General features: G+C 43.1%; 1 protein-coding gene across 1 annotated transcript; it reads left to right on the top strand.

Moving 5' to 3' along the window:
* Positions 1 to 2,394: 2,394 nt before the first annotated feature.
* On the top strand, positions 2,395 to 4,777 carry LOC139230014 (interleukin-8-like). The gene is made up of 4 exons (XM_070861737.1): positions 2,395 to 2,455; positions 2,998 to 3,127; positions 3,347 to 3,426; positions 4,674 to 4,777. Exons 1-4 carry the CDS (start codon positions 2,395 to 2,397, stop codon positions 4,775 to 4,777), a joined length of 375 nt encoding a protein of 124 aa, XP_070717838.1.
* Positions 4,778 to 15,464: the final 10,687 nt, after the last annotated feature.

Here is a 15,464-nt window from a genome sequence, read left to right as displayed (position 1 = left end):
ATTGGATGCGTTTTTCTTCTGCACAAAGAAATGTTGCAGCCTTTAGCCCCTTTGCTGATGCCCCCCACACACACTCCCACAAACACACATCTGGTGCACAACCCTTTTTGCGTTGGACAGAGGCAACGAATACATTTTTACTCACTCTTGCTGCCGCCACCAAATCGTTCCAACGTTTCCAGCATTGGTCCCCATCCCACTCAACTTTGCCCATCCATCATCATAGGCAGTCTCTCGAAAAGGGATGAGTTGACAGGTGTTTCAATGAAGGACCTAATATTCTGGTTCCCGAACTATACCTTGAAGGGTGCAAGATGCCTGTGCATGGATTTTTTTAACGTGTGGTGACCGTTGCACCACAGCCACCACACGGACTTGACAGAGCGAGGTTTTGGTCCAGTGGCATGGATTAACAGGATGACTGGAGACCAACTCTGCTGCAAGGACCGAGTGCGCGCACATATCACAGTGTGGGCTGGCCCATGCTCCCCTGGGCCCTCGCCTCTTCTAGGCCCCAAACTCTCGCCTCTCCTGGGCCCCAATCACATCCCTCTACGAACTCTTGCCGCTCCTTCACCCCGACCTCGCCGCTCCTGCTGTACCTGCCCGCACTGCAGTCAGCCGTCACCCTCCTGCAACAGCACGCGCTGTTCCCTGCAGTGGTATCCCGCCGCGTGCTGCTACCTTTAATGACCCCGGCCTGCTGATGGTCTTGCAGGCCGGGGCCACGCCGATTTCCAGACATGATCTCAGCGATCTTCATCCAAATGCATCGGTATTGGGTTAGTGGAAGCTTGCCATGACCATCCCGGGTGAGGTCTTTGTACCTGCACTCCTCCTCTGTTACTAGATCCTCCAATTCCTCCTCATTAAGCCATGGAGCTCCGGGCCTGGTTTTGCCAGTCTTCATTGCTGATTTCTAGCCACTCATCATCAATGATGAAATGAATGGGTGCTCAACAGTTTGTGCGTCTCAATTTCTCCCACTGCCCCCTCGCCATCCTCCAACTCACTCCTCTCCAACCTCCAACTCTGTCCTCGCAAATGCCAACTCTCTCCTCTCCCCTCTCACACCCACAGGTGGAATAAAGTGGTGTGCCTTTATGCGCATGCGCAGTACAGCAATCAGCCTCAAACAGCCCCGAAATGACGACACGTCGGAAGACAAGAACTACAAATTTTAAAAATCACAAAGTCTCGCGCATGCACATTGGCGGCCCTCCAAAGATCCCCCCAACTGCCGTACACTGATAACGCTGGCCGCTCTCTCCTGCTCCCACCCGCTCCCACCCAAAGACTTCTGCTGCCTGCCGCTGACGCTGACGCCCACACAACGGAGCCGAAAGTGGCTCCCAACAGGACCCAGTGGCAGCGGGCAGCAAAAGGTAGGTGCCGCCCAGGGGCTGCCGAGAAATTGGCGGCGACCAAATTCGGCCCCATTGTCTTAATTCTATTGTTAATGGGGCAAATTTTGTTTGGTAATAGCGTGGAAGATAGCAGAGGCTCCAGATAATCAAGAACACACTTCTGACAATGCAAGGTTTGTAGATATTTCTAATCTCTAGCTTGACCTTTTACAGCATCAAACTGAAAGTGCATTGAAGGTGAAAATTTATCGCAAGTAGTAAGTTAACATACATTGTAAGCATATTTATAATAGCAAAACCCTTTACAAATTTGGAACATTAGCAGCTAAAGAGTCACAATAATAAAATGCATCTATGAAAGGGAAAAGATATTTCCCGTAAATCACAATTTGATTCTGCAGTCTGGTAGGTGTTTCCTCTTTTTACAATGAGAAAGATTAGTTTCCAAAATACAATGAGGAATTCCCCCATGGATTAGATGTAAGATCTGGAATTGGATTATCCTGTAGCTCATGTAAATCTATCTACTTGGGAACAACAATAATAAGCACCAAGTTATGTAAGCAACAGACCGTCTTCTCAATGTTTAATAATCTGACACTGACAATAATGATTGTGCAAAGACAAAAGGAAGATATTATCAAATGCATGCTAAAGATGTGTTTAGACGAGCTTTGACATAAAAGAATATTGCCCGAATTAAAATTTTAAAATCTAGACATAAATAATTCATCACCTATCACAACAAATTATCTGCCTGTTGCTGCTGTAAATGATAAAGAAGTTCTAAATATATTTAAAACTGCAAAAGTGAAAGAAGATCTGACTCGGGAGCTGGGAAATTCCCTTCCACGGAATGTTTGACGGCTTTCACTTCTCGAGATTATGCAAAGTGAGAGAAGAGGAGCTCAATAAATAGGAGCTCGTTGGACCTCTCTTCAGCAGAACTTCATTCTGCAGAGAGAGAGTCACTGAGGTAGACAGAAGATCCTTCAGCAGAAATCTATTCAGCAGCACACAGTCAAAGATGAACAGAACAGCTAATGTAACGATTCTCATCCTGCTTCTGTGTGCCATCACTGCACAGGGTACGTTGACATTTCTGAAGTTGTGTTTTATTTCTCATTTCATTGTAGTGTGAAAAGGACTATAAGCCAAGATGCTGATCTTGTTATACAGGTGCTGTTTAATTATGTAGAAAACAATTAAACTGCCATTGATGTTACATATTATCTATGATGCAATGCTGCTTTGAATACTGAAATGTTAAATCCTCTATAATTTAACTGTATGCAACAGTGATCTTCAGATTAATATAAAACTGATCCCAGCATGATTACTTAGAAACATAGAAAAAAAGCAATTACCTCTGGCTAATCGATATTTGATTTCTTTCAATGGATTGTAGGTTCACAGCTCAGGATTTTGTAGGTGTGCTGATAATTAATGTTTCTGGGGTAATCCTTTCTCGAAATGAATGCTTATAGTTTTTGAGAATTACTTTGGTCAGATAGCTAATTTTTGCTTGGAATGTGTGGAATAAATTAAAAGGCTCAATGCTGAAACCAAGTGCCAGGATTCTCTACTGTCAATCAATAATTGAATCTGAGTTAAATTGATCTTTTTACAGGTATTCCAATCCCAGGAACCCAAGGACGATGCCAGTGCATTCAGACCAGCTCTGATTTTATCCATCCGAGCCTCGTCCAGAGTTTGAAATATATTCCTAAAGGATCGCACTGTAAGACACAGGAGATAATGTGAGTAAATGTGGCAGAACATTACCTTTAACCTTTCACCTTTGTGATGTCTATTAAATAAACTGTGCTCTTTATTAAAAACATGTTGGAACAAGCACACTTTGTTTATGAGGCAGAGTCAAAGGATTTTCTTTAATACTTGTACTGAATTCTCACCTTTCAGTGGGAGACATCTCATTTTTGTGGATTAGATTTTAAAGTTTTACCTTCTCTTCACAGTGTCACCAAAAGAAATGGGAAGAAATCATGTGTGAATCCTGAAGCCAAGTGGGTGCAGATTATCATAAAACCCAAGATAGGTTGGTGCTTTGTGTTTGTCGGAATTCAGACTTTGCATGTGAATTTAAAAAAAAACAGAACTGCGATTTAAATGCATATATTATTTCAAATAGTGTGAGAATATTTTAAAGAAAAGGCAGACACCATCTATCCTGCCATTTTTGAGTTATCCACTGTTGCCGGCTCTCAAGAATTGATTTAGCATTTACTGTTTCTCCATTGTTGTTCCAAATCTCCAAGATAGAAAGTTGTGCCCAAATCTCCAGGATAGAAAGTTGTTACGGCTGGCAATCCTCAGCACATTTATATGGGGACTGAAAAGAATTCTTGGACTGGAATTCTGATTAGGGATTCAGGCAAACACCCAAATCTCGACTACCATGTGGGCCCCCCTTCCACTGCAGAGCAGACCTGTACACCAGGTCACTCAGCATTAGGGAGGCCAGGCACGAGAAATTTCCGCCCCCTGGGAATTTCTGCCCCCTGGCCCCACTCCCTCCTAAATCATGAATTGGAATTGGAGCAAATGGAGATTCCATCCCAATCAGGCTCCAAGGATAATTCATCACCTGGGGTAGGACCTGGTGTTTTTGCTTCTTGTACAATTTTCTGCACCCTATGCTTCTTTCCTGACTGACTTACACTGGAAGTGCACTGCTGACCTTGGAAATTTGCATTTCTCACTGCTCCCTCGAATCACTCACGTTAAAATTATTATGCAAGCTCAATTAAATCAATGAATTGTTCACAAAATCGTATGCATTAGCAATGCTAGTTATCTTGTATTCTATCAATAATATATTAAATATCTAACTTGAGTACTCCAGTTTCACCACAGTAGTAATTACAGGCCGTTTCCATTACATATAGGGACTTAGGCCCCGATATTGGTGGCCTTACTGCCTACTGCCACCGACTGCAGATGGAATTTTGCCACCGGTCTCCCCTCTGTGCCAGTTTCCACTCGGGCTGCAGTGGGCGGGAGGGGAGTACTACCGGGAATCGCCCGCTGATGGCTGCTGGCGGCCAAGTAGTGCAAGTCCCCTCCCGCCCACCGAGCTGCCAGTTTGGTGCGGGCGGGAGTCGGCGCCAGCAGGGAGAAGGACCGCTGTGTGGAGGCAGGTCTAACACAAACGATAAGTATGAAGACCTGCAAAAAAATGTTAGTGAACATATTTAAAAACATATTTTTTTACAGCGTCTTACCTGGATGGGGTCCCCTCAAGGTGCTCCGGTGTTTTTTTTTGGTAATGGTTTTTATTTTCAGCTCTTCCACCCTCCCTGGGCCTGACTCCAGCCTCGCTGGCGCTTGGGCGCCAAGCTCATTTGCCGCCGAGTTTGAGAGCTTCCAGCTGCTGCTGCTCAGATTGATGGTACTGCCACCTCTTTTAGAGGAATCTTCCTGGCAAAGTATCGCCCGGTCTCTCGGCGGTCATCGGCGGTCCTTTTGGCGGCACTGAATATCAGCAGTTAGTGGTGAAAGATTCCAATTAAAAACAAAATTTACTTTATTTTATTTCAGGTGGCAGACGACACAACTGAGAAATGAAGCCACAATGGGCTGGATTCCACACCTGGGTCACCTGGAGTACAATGAACATTGCAATGACGGAAGCTATGTCTAGGGTGTTACCTCTCTGATATCACCTTCTGAAAGCTTGTTGGAATATTTTCTCTTCAGTGTTTTCCTAAAATGATTTCACCATTTAACCCTGACACACTGTAATTGTTTCCCCACAGTCTAAGAAAACAGTCTGACCTTCCTTGTTAAACTTTGTGCCAAGACTGAGGTGTCTTTCCCAGGGTGTGATGTGTTTGATCATTGAGAGTGGACTCTGGTACTGTTACAAGTTACTCTGCGACTGAAGTCAATTTGTTTACAGTGCTCCATAATTATCAACAAGAAAATGTGTGGGTACAGGGGGAATTATTCATAGATTTCTGAACTTGTGGAAGAATCTATATGTGATGGATAATGTTAGTTATTAAAAGCGTGGTCTGAGACCCCATTTTCCATGGAGATATTATTCAAAATCAGCTTGTATAATATCTTAATCACACACCAACTCATCACCTCTCCATGTTTTGTCTGGAACGAGAGTTTGACAATCCTTAAGTGTCCAGATTTGAACAATTAACCTTTGTTATTTCTATTAAAATAGTCTGGAAGGGGCTTGCAGTGACCAATAATTTAATCAATTAAATAATCTCATTCCTCCAGTGTATTGCTTGTAGATATACTGGGCTCAATTTTTCCCAATGCCGTTTTTGACGTATTTGAAGAGTTACGTCCGTTTTTTTTGGGCCTGACTACGCAAAAAAAAAGTTGAAAGTTTTCCCGTTTTAACTTGTGAATGTGGCCCGGTGCACATTGTCCTTAAGCTCTGTCGGTGGAGCCTAAGATGTGCGCCAAAAAGATCGGGTTGCCAGGGTAACGAGGGCCACACTGCACTGGCCAGCTCACAGCAAGCTGCACAAGCACCTTGCACGTTGCAGCTAATGAAGGCAGCAGCTTACCAACATGAAAATGTACAGAGTCTTTGTGCCAAAAGTCTATCCTATAAACTGTATGAATTGGAAAGGCCCCCCTCCCCCCTCCCTTACCCCCGCCGGTGCGCGGTGTTGCTCCTAGCCCAGGCCGAAAGGCCTCCCTCACCCCGGAGCCGGTGCACTTCTAGCCCAAGCCGAAAGGTCTCCCTCCCCCGGAGCAGGTGCCATTCCTGGTCCTGACTGATTGCCCCCGCCCACCCCCCCCCCACCCCCGCCGCCCGCCGCTGTGTCCCAGCCGTGGAACTGGATCTTCTGCACTGATTCGCTTACCTGTGCTGATTTTGTTAACTGCCCAGACGTTTTTTCTGAGCGGTCACATACGCCGTCTTAAAAAATATCGTAGTTGGCCAAACTTGCTTAAATGGCCAGAGTTGGCGCAGATGGCAGGTTATGCCCCCAATGAGGTAAAAAAAATCGTTGCCTCAAAAATTGTACCAAAGTGAATTACACTAGCGCAGAAACTTTGGGGAAACTTGGAGATTTTAATTTACTCCAAAAAAAATGGTGCATGCCAAAAAAATGGCACAGGTAATTAGGGAAAATTGAGCCCATAGAAATGTTACATTGTTTCAATTCATTCATAAAACAAATTTAGTGGAATGTTCTCATGTCCAGCTGAAACTCTGTTGATGCTTTATGTGACACTATTGATGGCAAGATATTAAAATACAATATTGTTTGTCACTAACATTGATGTCATTTTACTGCAGTGTTTATTGGTCACTGACATTTTAACTGAACTCTGGGGATTTCTCTATAAAACATCAGACCTTAGGATCTATCCAAAACTGAACTTGGTGAGATGCAAATTCTCAGTACAAATGAAATTAAGGTCGATCTTAACTCCTTTCACACGGTGTAACTGGGGTGGTAGTGGCCCGAAAATGGCATTGGGTCAATTAATGGTCTGTTTATGCTGCAACTCTGGTTGCCGACTGCCAATTCTCGGCTAGTAATTTAAACAAGCTCTGTTGTATCTAAAGTTCCCACATTTTAGATGGTACTGCTCCTTATTGTATGATATAAAAAGAAGAAATGGCATTTGTAAATACGACTAATGTCTGTACAGTGATCAGTAAAAGTCTGTTGCTTCAAAAGCGTTGAGGAATTTTTCTCTGACTGGGTCCAATTGACCAAAAGTCTCATGAAAGAACTCTATGTTGTACAGTATAACAGTAAAATTCCCACACTTGATCTGTGTGTATGAATGAATTCTTTAAATGTTTTATACTTGTTACCTAAAATGTATTTGTGATTAAAATAAGTTACATTTCTTATGACGATTCTGTTGTCACTGTTTCTCAATCATCACTAACATGGTTGTATGCTCATCCGACATTCTGCTGCCCGTATCCTAACTCGCACCAAGTACCATTCATCCATCACCCCAGTGCTCATTAGCAACGTTTAATAATGCTCCTGTGAAGCAACTTGGGATGTTTTACTACTTTAAAGGCGCTATATAAATGCAACTTGTTGTGCCTCTTGAGTAGATAAGTTTAATGGACTGATTAATAAAGGGCAATCTGTTCAGGATACACCTTAGAAAACGATTAATATAAAAAATAGTGCAGCATCTACAGGATAACAGTTTTCACATAAACTTGTCTTATGGTTGCGTTTTTTAGATGTTTTAGAGTAGTTTGTGTTACAATTCAGAATATTTATGCGGAAAGCATAATGCAATTGCAATTAACAATGAATCCTTTCAGCTGTGAGGTACTTACTTGGAATAGCAATGAATATCAATCATGAGAGGAAATGTTCGGAGGCTGAATCGGATGAGGAATGTAATGTGATGGAGCGTGGATTGGAGATTCAGACCGAGAGATTTGCGTATTCTTGGTATTCACAATTTTTTGCTCATTAAAATGAATTCAGAGCATTGTGAATTCGGCACACCGACCAGTGGGCCTGAATCTCCAAACCCCATCCCATCAAGTGAAATTCTCCACCAGGAGTGGGGTCTCCAAACATTTACCCACTGACCTTGCCAACTAATAGAAAATACCATGGTGACAGGTCATAAGACTTAGCCTGAATCAAAGGCATTAAGTAGTAAGGTTAATAGAGGCCAGATTACATTGCGGATTTTTATACATTACTTAACTCAGTGTTCCTCCCAAACAATGAAAGTTAAGAATCCTTTTGCAACTTGGGCCATATATCCTTGATGAAAAGCTTTACCATAGATATGAACCCTGGCATTAGCATTTGCACATATCGCAACGCAGCAAGAAGATGGTTGACCATCCCAGAAGGTGCCCTCCCAGCCTTGTCTCTCTTTTCCTTTGATGCAGGTTAGTACAAAGTAAGATAGGAAGAGATCAGTCATGACAACCCAGCCGCTTCCTAAATCAAGAGACAAACTCATAAAAAATCAAGAGATTTGGTATAAAAATTAGGATTTGCTTTTTTCCCAAACATAAATCAATATAGAAAAGCAAATTAATGTAGATGCTGGAATCTGAAATAAAAACAGAAAATGCTGGAAATACTCAGCAGGCCAGACAATAATTGCTTAAAAACCTGTTGCAGCTCTAACTTTTTCCAGTTCTGATGAAAGGTTATCGACCTGAAACGTTAACTCTGTTTCTCTCTCCACAGATGCTCCCTGACCTGCTGAGTATTTCCAGCATTTAAGTTTTTATTAACCAATATAGATTGACAAATAGTTTATAAACCTCATAAGTGACTTTTTTAATCTCTAAAAGGTCACAGCTCCTTACAAAAATGATATTACTGCATCTGAAAATGCTTTGCAACATTTTTTTTTAATCCCATCTGTTATCACCTGGTTGCTATGCATCTCAGTTTAAGGTTGTGATGTCAGTGGTTGGGCTGACAACTGCTAGAGTGTTGTGCTTTCAGCAATTTACAGGAACTGTTGGGAAGGTTTCAGTTCATAGCATGAGCTTTTATTAAAATCTGAAGATATTGAAATGGCAGTGTTGTGCTTTAACAAGTATTGTACAAAAATATTAACAAAAACTCAGATTCACGGGCCATAAAAGGAGGAAGTTCTGCCATTTCAATATTTTTAGATATCTTTAGGCATCTAATCACACTTGGATATAGATGATAAATTTCCAGACAATTTTCTGATGGAACTGTGGTAAAAAGAGGTAAATATTTGTCTGGTACCCTTTGGTTAATATTCCTTATGTGGCTTATGAATTATCCAGCTGCAGCTTTATTACGGGATCCCTGAAGTAGATGCCTCTGGATTAATGTTCAGTATTACAAGCAATGTCTAAGTGTGTAATTATCTGGAAATATGAAGTGTTAGATCTCAGTAAATAAAAAGGAGGGGTGGAGCATACTTAATAAGATCATGGCTTATCGTTGATCCTCATATCCCTCGATTCCCTTAGATTACATCAGATTACACAAATCTATCGATCTCAGCCTTGAATATATTCAACGACTGAGCCTCCACAACCCTCTGGGATGGAGAATTCCAAAGATTCACAACCCACTGAGTCAAGAAATTTCTCCTCATCTCACTCCTAAATAGCCAACCCTTTATCCTGAGAATATGCCCCCTAGTTCTGGAACTTTACTGAGGCCAAAATTGGCAACTTTTGAATGGGGACTCCAGACTTCTCCAAAATCAAGATGTTGCTGGGTTTCAGGTCTGGTGTATGATGTGCTGGTGCAAAAAAGTGTTGGCGCTGGCCACTGTTTCCAAATCTTATAATGGAGAAGTAGTGACTGAATACTCGACTATAAAACTAATTATCTGTATATTAAATAACTACTGCACCATTTTTGTAGAATGCTAACAAATGTTTTTATACAGAATATCTCTGCATTTTGCATTTCCTGCTTCTATTTCCAACTATTAATAATGTAAGAGCACCAGAACACTTTGGGGGAGAGATTTGGTAGCACCTCGTTTGGGGCATTAACTTTTGAAATTCTGAAAATTTAGTGCCAGGCGCTAAGGATTCTGAACGATTAAATTGGGCTTTAGCAACCCAGGAAGGAAGGGGGGGGCTAAATCAAGCGTGAATTACCTCAGTGGGGCACTGCAGGGGCGTTACCATCAAAGCGCGACTGAATTTCAAGTGCATTGCATTCAGCAATCATGCTTCAATCCTTCATACTGGCTCATTCCAGCTCTTAAAGAGAAGGTTGTATCAATGTGCAGCTGGTCATTTTCAGCATTCATGGATCTGAAGGTTACCTGCGAGCAAGTGAAACACCTCTTGGCTATGTCTGCTCCCAAACCCAAACTCAGGGAGAGAGCTCGATGGTTCGCTGACGTCGCATTGGAGGCATTGGTGACGGCAGTGGAGCAAAGGAGGGAAGCGCTATTCCCGGCCACTGGAAGGAGGCCATTGCCTCAAGTCTTCAGGGCAATGTGGAGGGAAGTGGTAGTGGAGGTCTCAGTCAGTAGTGTTGTGCAACACAGCCTGACACAGTGTCGTAAAAAATTCAATGACCTCAGCAGGATGGTCAAGCTGAGTGCATGCTTCAACAGCTCCTACATACCAGCATTTGAACCTCTGTCTGTGCACACTGCACAAAGCACCACTCCCCCACCATTCACCCACCAAACACCTGCACCTACTAAAACTCACAGCCACATCACATGCCTTGCTATTCATTGATGGCAGGCATATCTCCCACAAACATAGCTGGACTCTGATTCACACACATGGCACATGATGGCACATGATAGGAGGGAGCAGCAGAGAACAGATGAGGGTGAACCTCAGCTCCAGCAGCTCTCAGACTTGGAGGAGCGAGTGCCGCGACTCATTGGGCAGCAGGTGGTGGGTGTCGTGGCCGGCGGCAACGTCGACCCCGTTGGGGGAAACAACAATATCTTGATCATGTTATAAGTACATAAGAACATAAGAAGTAGGAGCAGGAGCAGGTCATATGGCCCCTCGAGCCTGCTCCGCCATTTAATACGATCATGGCTGATTTGATCATAGACTCAGGCTCGCTTCCCTACCCGCTCCCCATAACCCCTTATTTCCTTATCGGTTAAGAAACTGTCTATTTCTGTCTTAAATTTATTCGATGTCCCAGCTTCCACAGCTCTCTGAGGCAGCGAATTACACAGATTTACAACCCTCTGACAGAAGAAATTCCTCACCTCTGTTTTAAATGGGGGGGCCCTTTATTCTAAGATTATGCCCCCTAGTTCTAGTCTCCCCCATCAGTGGAAACATCCTCTCTGCATCCACCTTGTCAAGCCCCCTCATAATCTTATTCGTTTCAATAAGGTCACCTCTCATTCTTCTTAATTCCAATGAGTAGAGGCCCAAGCTACTCAACCTTTCCTCAAAAATCAACCCCCTCATCTCTAGAATCAACCTAGTGAACCTTCTCTGAACTGCCTCCAAAGCAAGTATATCCTTTCGTAAATATGGAAACCAAAACTGTACGCAGTATTCCAGGTGTGGCCTCACCAATACTCTGTATAACTGTAGCAAGACTTCCATGCTTTTATACTCCATCCCCTTTGCAATAAAGGCCAAGATTCCATTGGCCTTCCTGATCACTTGCTGTACCTGCATACAAACCTTTTGTGTTTCATGCACAAGTACCCCCAGATCCCGCTGTACTGCAGCACTTTGCAATTTTTCTCCATTTAAATAATAACTTGCTCTATGATTTTTTTGAGGCCAATAAATCCCCGGGGCCTGATAGTCTGCATCCCAGAGTACTTAAGGAAATAGTGGATGCATTGGTGATCATTTTCCAACAGTCTATCGACTCTGGATCAGTTCCTATGGACTGGAGGGTAGCTAATGTAACATCACTTTTTAAAAAGGGAGGGAGAGAGAAAGCAGGTAATTATAGACCGGTTAGCCTGACATCAGTAGTGGGGAAATGTTGGAATCAATTATTAAGGATGAAATAGCAGCGCATTTGGAAAGCAGTGACAGGATCGGTCCAAGTCAGCATGGATTTATGAAGGGGAAATCATGCTTGACAAATTGTCTGGGATTTTTTAAGGATGTGGATATGGTGTATTTGGACTTTCAAAAGGCTTTTGACAAGGTCCCACACAAGAGATTGGTGTGCAAAGTTAAAACACTTTGTATTGGGGGTAATGTATTGACGTGGATAGGGAACTGGTTGGCAGACAGGAAGCAGAGAGTCGGGATAAACAGGTCCTTTTCAGAATGGCAGGCAGTGACTAGTGGAGTGCCGCAGGGCTCAGTGCTGGGACCCCAGCTCTTTACAATATACATCAATGATTTAGATGAAGGAATTGAGTGTAATATCTCCAAGTTTGCAGATGACACTAAACTGGGTGACGGTGTGAGCTGTGAGGGGGACGCTAGGAGGCTGCAGGGTGACTTAGACAGGTTAGGTGAGTGGGCAAATGCATGGCAGATGGAATATAATGTGGATAAATGTGAGGTTATCCACTTTGAGGGCAAAAACGCGGAGACAGAATATTATCCGAATGGCGGCAGATTAGGAAAAAGGGAGGTGCAACGAGACCTGGGTGTCATGGTTCATCAGTCATTGAAAGTTGGCATACAGGTGCAGCAGGCGGTGAAGAAGGCAAATGGTATGTTGGCCTTCATAGCTAGGGGATTTGAGTATAGGAGCAGGGAGGTCTTACTGCAGTTGTACAGGGCCTTGGTGAGGCCTCACCTGGAATATTGTGTTCAGTTTTGGTCTCCTAATCTGAGGAAGGATGTTCTTGCTATTGAGGGAGTGCAGCGAAGGTTCACCAGACTGATTCCCGGGATGGCAGGACTGACATATGAGGAGAGACTGGATCAACTGGGCCTTTATACACTGGAGTTTAGAAGGATGAGAGGGGATCTCATAGAAACATATAAGATTCTGATGGCACGGTCCAGGTTAGATGCGAGTAGAATGTTCCTGATGTTGTGGAAGTATAGAACCTGGGGGCACAGTCTTAGGATAAGGGGTAGGCCATTTAGGACTGAGGTGAGGAGAAACTTCTTCACTCAGAGAGTTGTTAACCTGTGGAATTCCCTGCTGCGGAGAGTTGTTGATGCCAATTCATTGGATATATTCAAGAGAGAGTTAAATATGGCCCTTACGTCTAAGGAGATCAAGGGGTATGGAGAGAAAGCAGGAAAGGGATACTCACGGAATGATCAGCCATGATCTTATTGAATGGTGGTGCAGGCTCGAAGGGCCGAATGGCCTACTCTTGCACTTATTTTCTATGTTTCTATGTTTCTATGTTATTATTCCTTATCTCCGTTTCAACATACTGATTATTTGAGCCAATATCGTTTCTCACTATTGCAGTGATTCCATCCTTGATCAATAGAGCTACGCCACCTCCCTTTCCTTTCTGTCTATCCTTCAGAATTGTCAAATACCCCTGAATATTTAATTCCCAGTCCTGGTCATATTGCAATCATGTCTCTGTAATAACTACCCGATCATACCCATTTGTATCTATTTGTGCCGTCAAATCTTTCCATAATAGTTCAAAAGACCCAAGAATAAACAAAGTTCAGTGACATTCTTGGGAGTGTGTGCATTTCTAATTGCATCCAGTTTTTCCTTGGTCGGATGTAAACCACCTTTGTTTACTTTGTACCCTAAGTAATCCACTGAGTTTTTAAATAACTCGCACTTACAAACAGACACTCGTACTCTGTGCTTCTCTAGCCGTTTGAAGATTTCATTCAATATGTTATTATGAATTTGCCTATTTGGTGTTGAAATTAGTATGTCATCCAAATAACATACTACCCCTTCAATACTTTGCAAAATCTGGTTCATCACCCCTTGGAATATGGCAGGGGCAGAAGACACTCCAAACAGTAGTCTATTAAATTGATATAGGGCCTAGATGAGTATTTATAGTCAAACATGGCTTGGAATCCTCATCAAGTTCAAGCTGTAAGTAGGCATTCATAAGATCCAGTTTTGAGAAGATCTGACCACCTGTCAGTGTTGTGAACAAATCTTCTATATTCGGTAATGTATTGGGGACATTACCCTCTAGAACCTGGTTTACGGTTACTTTATAATCACCACACAATCTTACCTTACCATCAGACTGAGGTACAACAACAATGGGTGTAGCCCAATTACATCGATCTATTTTACAAATAAGGTTCTCAGTCTCTCGTCTTTTGAGTTCTTGCTCAACTTTCTCCTTGAGTGCATATGGTACGGAACATGGCTTGTAGTAAACCGATCTAGCCTCCTTCTGTACCCTGGCACTCGCCTTGAAGCCTTGGATTGGACTGCCCGTTTTGCAGAACTGCTTCGGATACTTCCTGATAACCTCATCCATTGATGAAAATCTCGCTTCCACACAGAAAATCTTACTCCAATCCAGCTTCAGTGAGTTCAACCAATTTCTTCCTAATAAGGCAGACTTGTCTCCTTTCACTACAATTAGAGGCAAGTTCTGAAATTGATCTTTGTATTTCACCGGTACGGTGATATGACCTACCACAGGAATTTTCTCTCCCGAGTAGCCTCGCAGCTCTATTTTGGATTTCTCCAGTTGGAAATCACGCAATTTGTCGAGGTACAGCGACTCCGGTACTACACTCACGGATGCACCCGTGTCAATTTCCATTGGTATCTTGAATCCCGCAACATCTATGCGGATTTTGATGCTTTCTGAATCGTTGTCCATTAACCTCGTGCTCCTGATGACGTGTAACTCTAACATCTCCTCGTCCTGTTGTTATCCTTCCATGCTATGTATTCTCTTGGGATTTCTACTCATAGCTTTGAACGCTGAACTCATAGCTTTGAAAGCTGGTTTACCCTTCAGTTGGCATGCCTTCGCAAGATGCCCAGTCTTCCTGCAGACGAAACACGCTGCGTTCAAGTATAGACAACTTTGAGCAATGTGTTGTCCCAGGCATCTATAGCATGACTTCGACGCTTTGGTAGAATTTCCAGTTTCTGAGACTTTCAGCCATGCCCGTCTTTTACTTTGAACCTGCAGGTGATTTACCTCGGTTGACTGGCAACCGTAATCATTATTTAATTCTCGGGAATAATGTTCGGCCATGCCCATCGACCTCACTGTCTGACAAGCAATCTCAAAAGTCAAGTCATCTGTCATCAATAACTTCCTTCTGATCGCATCATTTTTCACCCCACAAACAAAACGATCCTGTGATGCTCGGTTTTGAAAGTTTCCAAAATTACAGTGCAACGATAGCTTTTTTAATGCTACGATGTTGTTGTAGGGCATTAGGCACCTGCTGAATATATAAATATATGTATGTTTAAAATGTTAGCCAAATATAAAATGGCTGCCAGGGGGCTTAGCAAAGCATGATGGTGGCTCGGTTAGCCAAGTTAGCTAAAGCTGCTGACTGAGCACTGACCCTGCAGAGCCTGGTCTCAGGAATGTCTTGAATCAACAGCTCGAGACAAGATAGTATATAGAACACTGCGGTACCTATTACGGAATGACCTCAAGTCAGTGACCCCCATATAGGGTGCCTAGCAACCATAGAGATAAGGAGCTAGGCACCGGCAGAATCCATGAGCAACGAAGTTAAGGGGGGCCTGG

Source organism: Pristiophorus japonicus, chromosome 2 (genome assembly GCF_044704955.1).
Source record: "Pristiophorus japonicus isolate sPriJap1 chromosome 2, sPriJap1.hap1, whole genome shotgun sequence".
In the NCBI taxonomy this organism is placed as follows: Eukaryota; Metazoa; Chordata; class Chondrichthyes; family Pristiophoridae; genus Pristiophorus; species Pristiophorus japonicus.
Note: the sequence above shows the minus strand (reverse complement) of the source record. Positions and strands in the feature narration are given on the sequence as shown.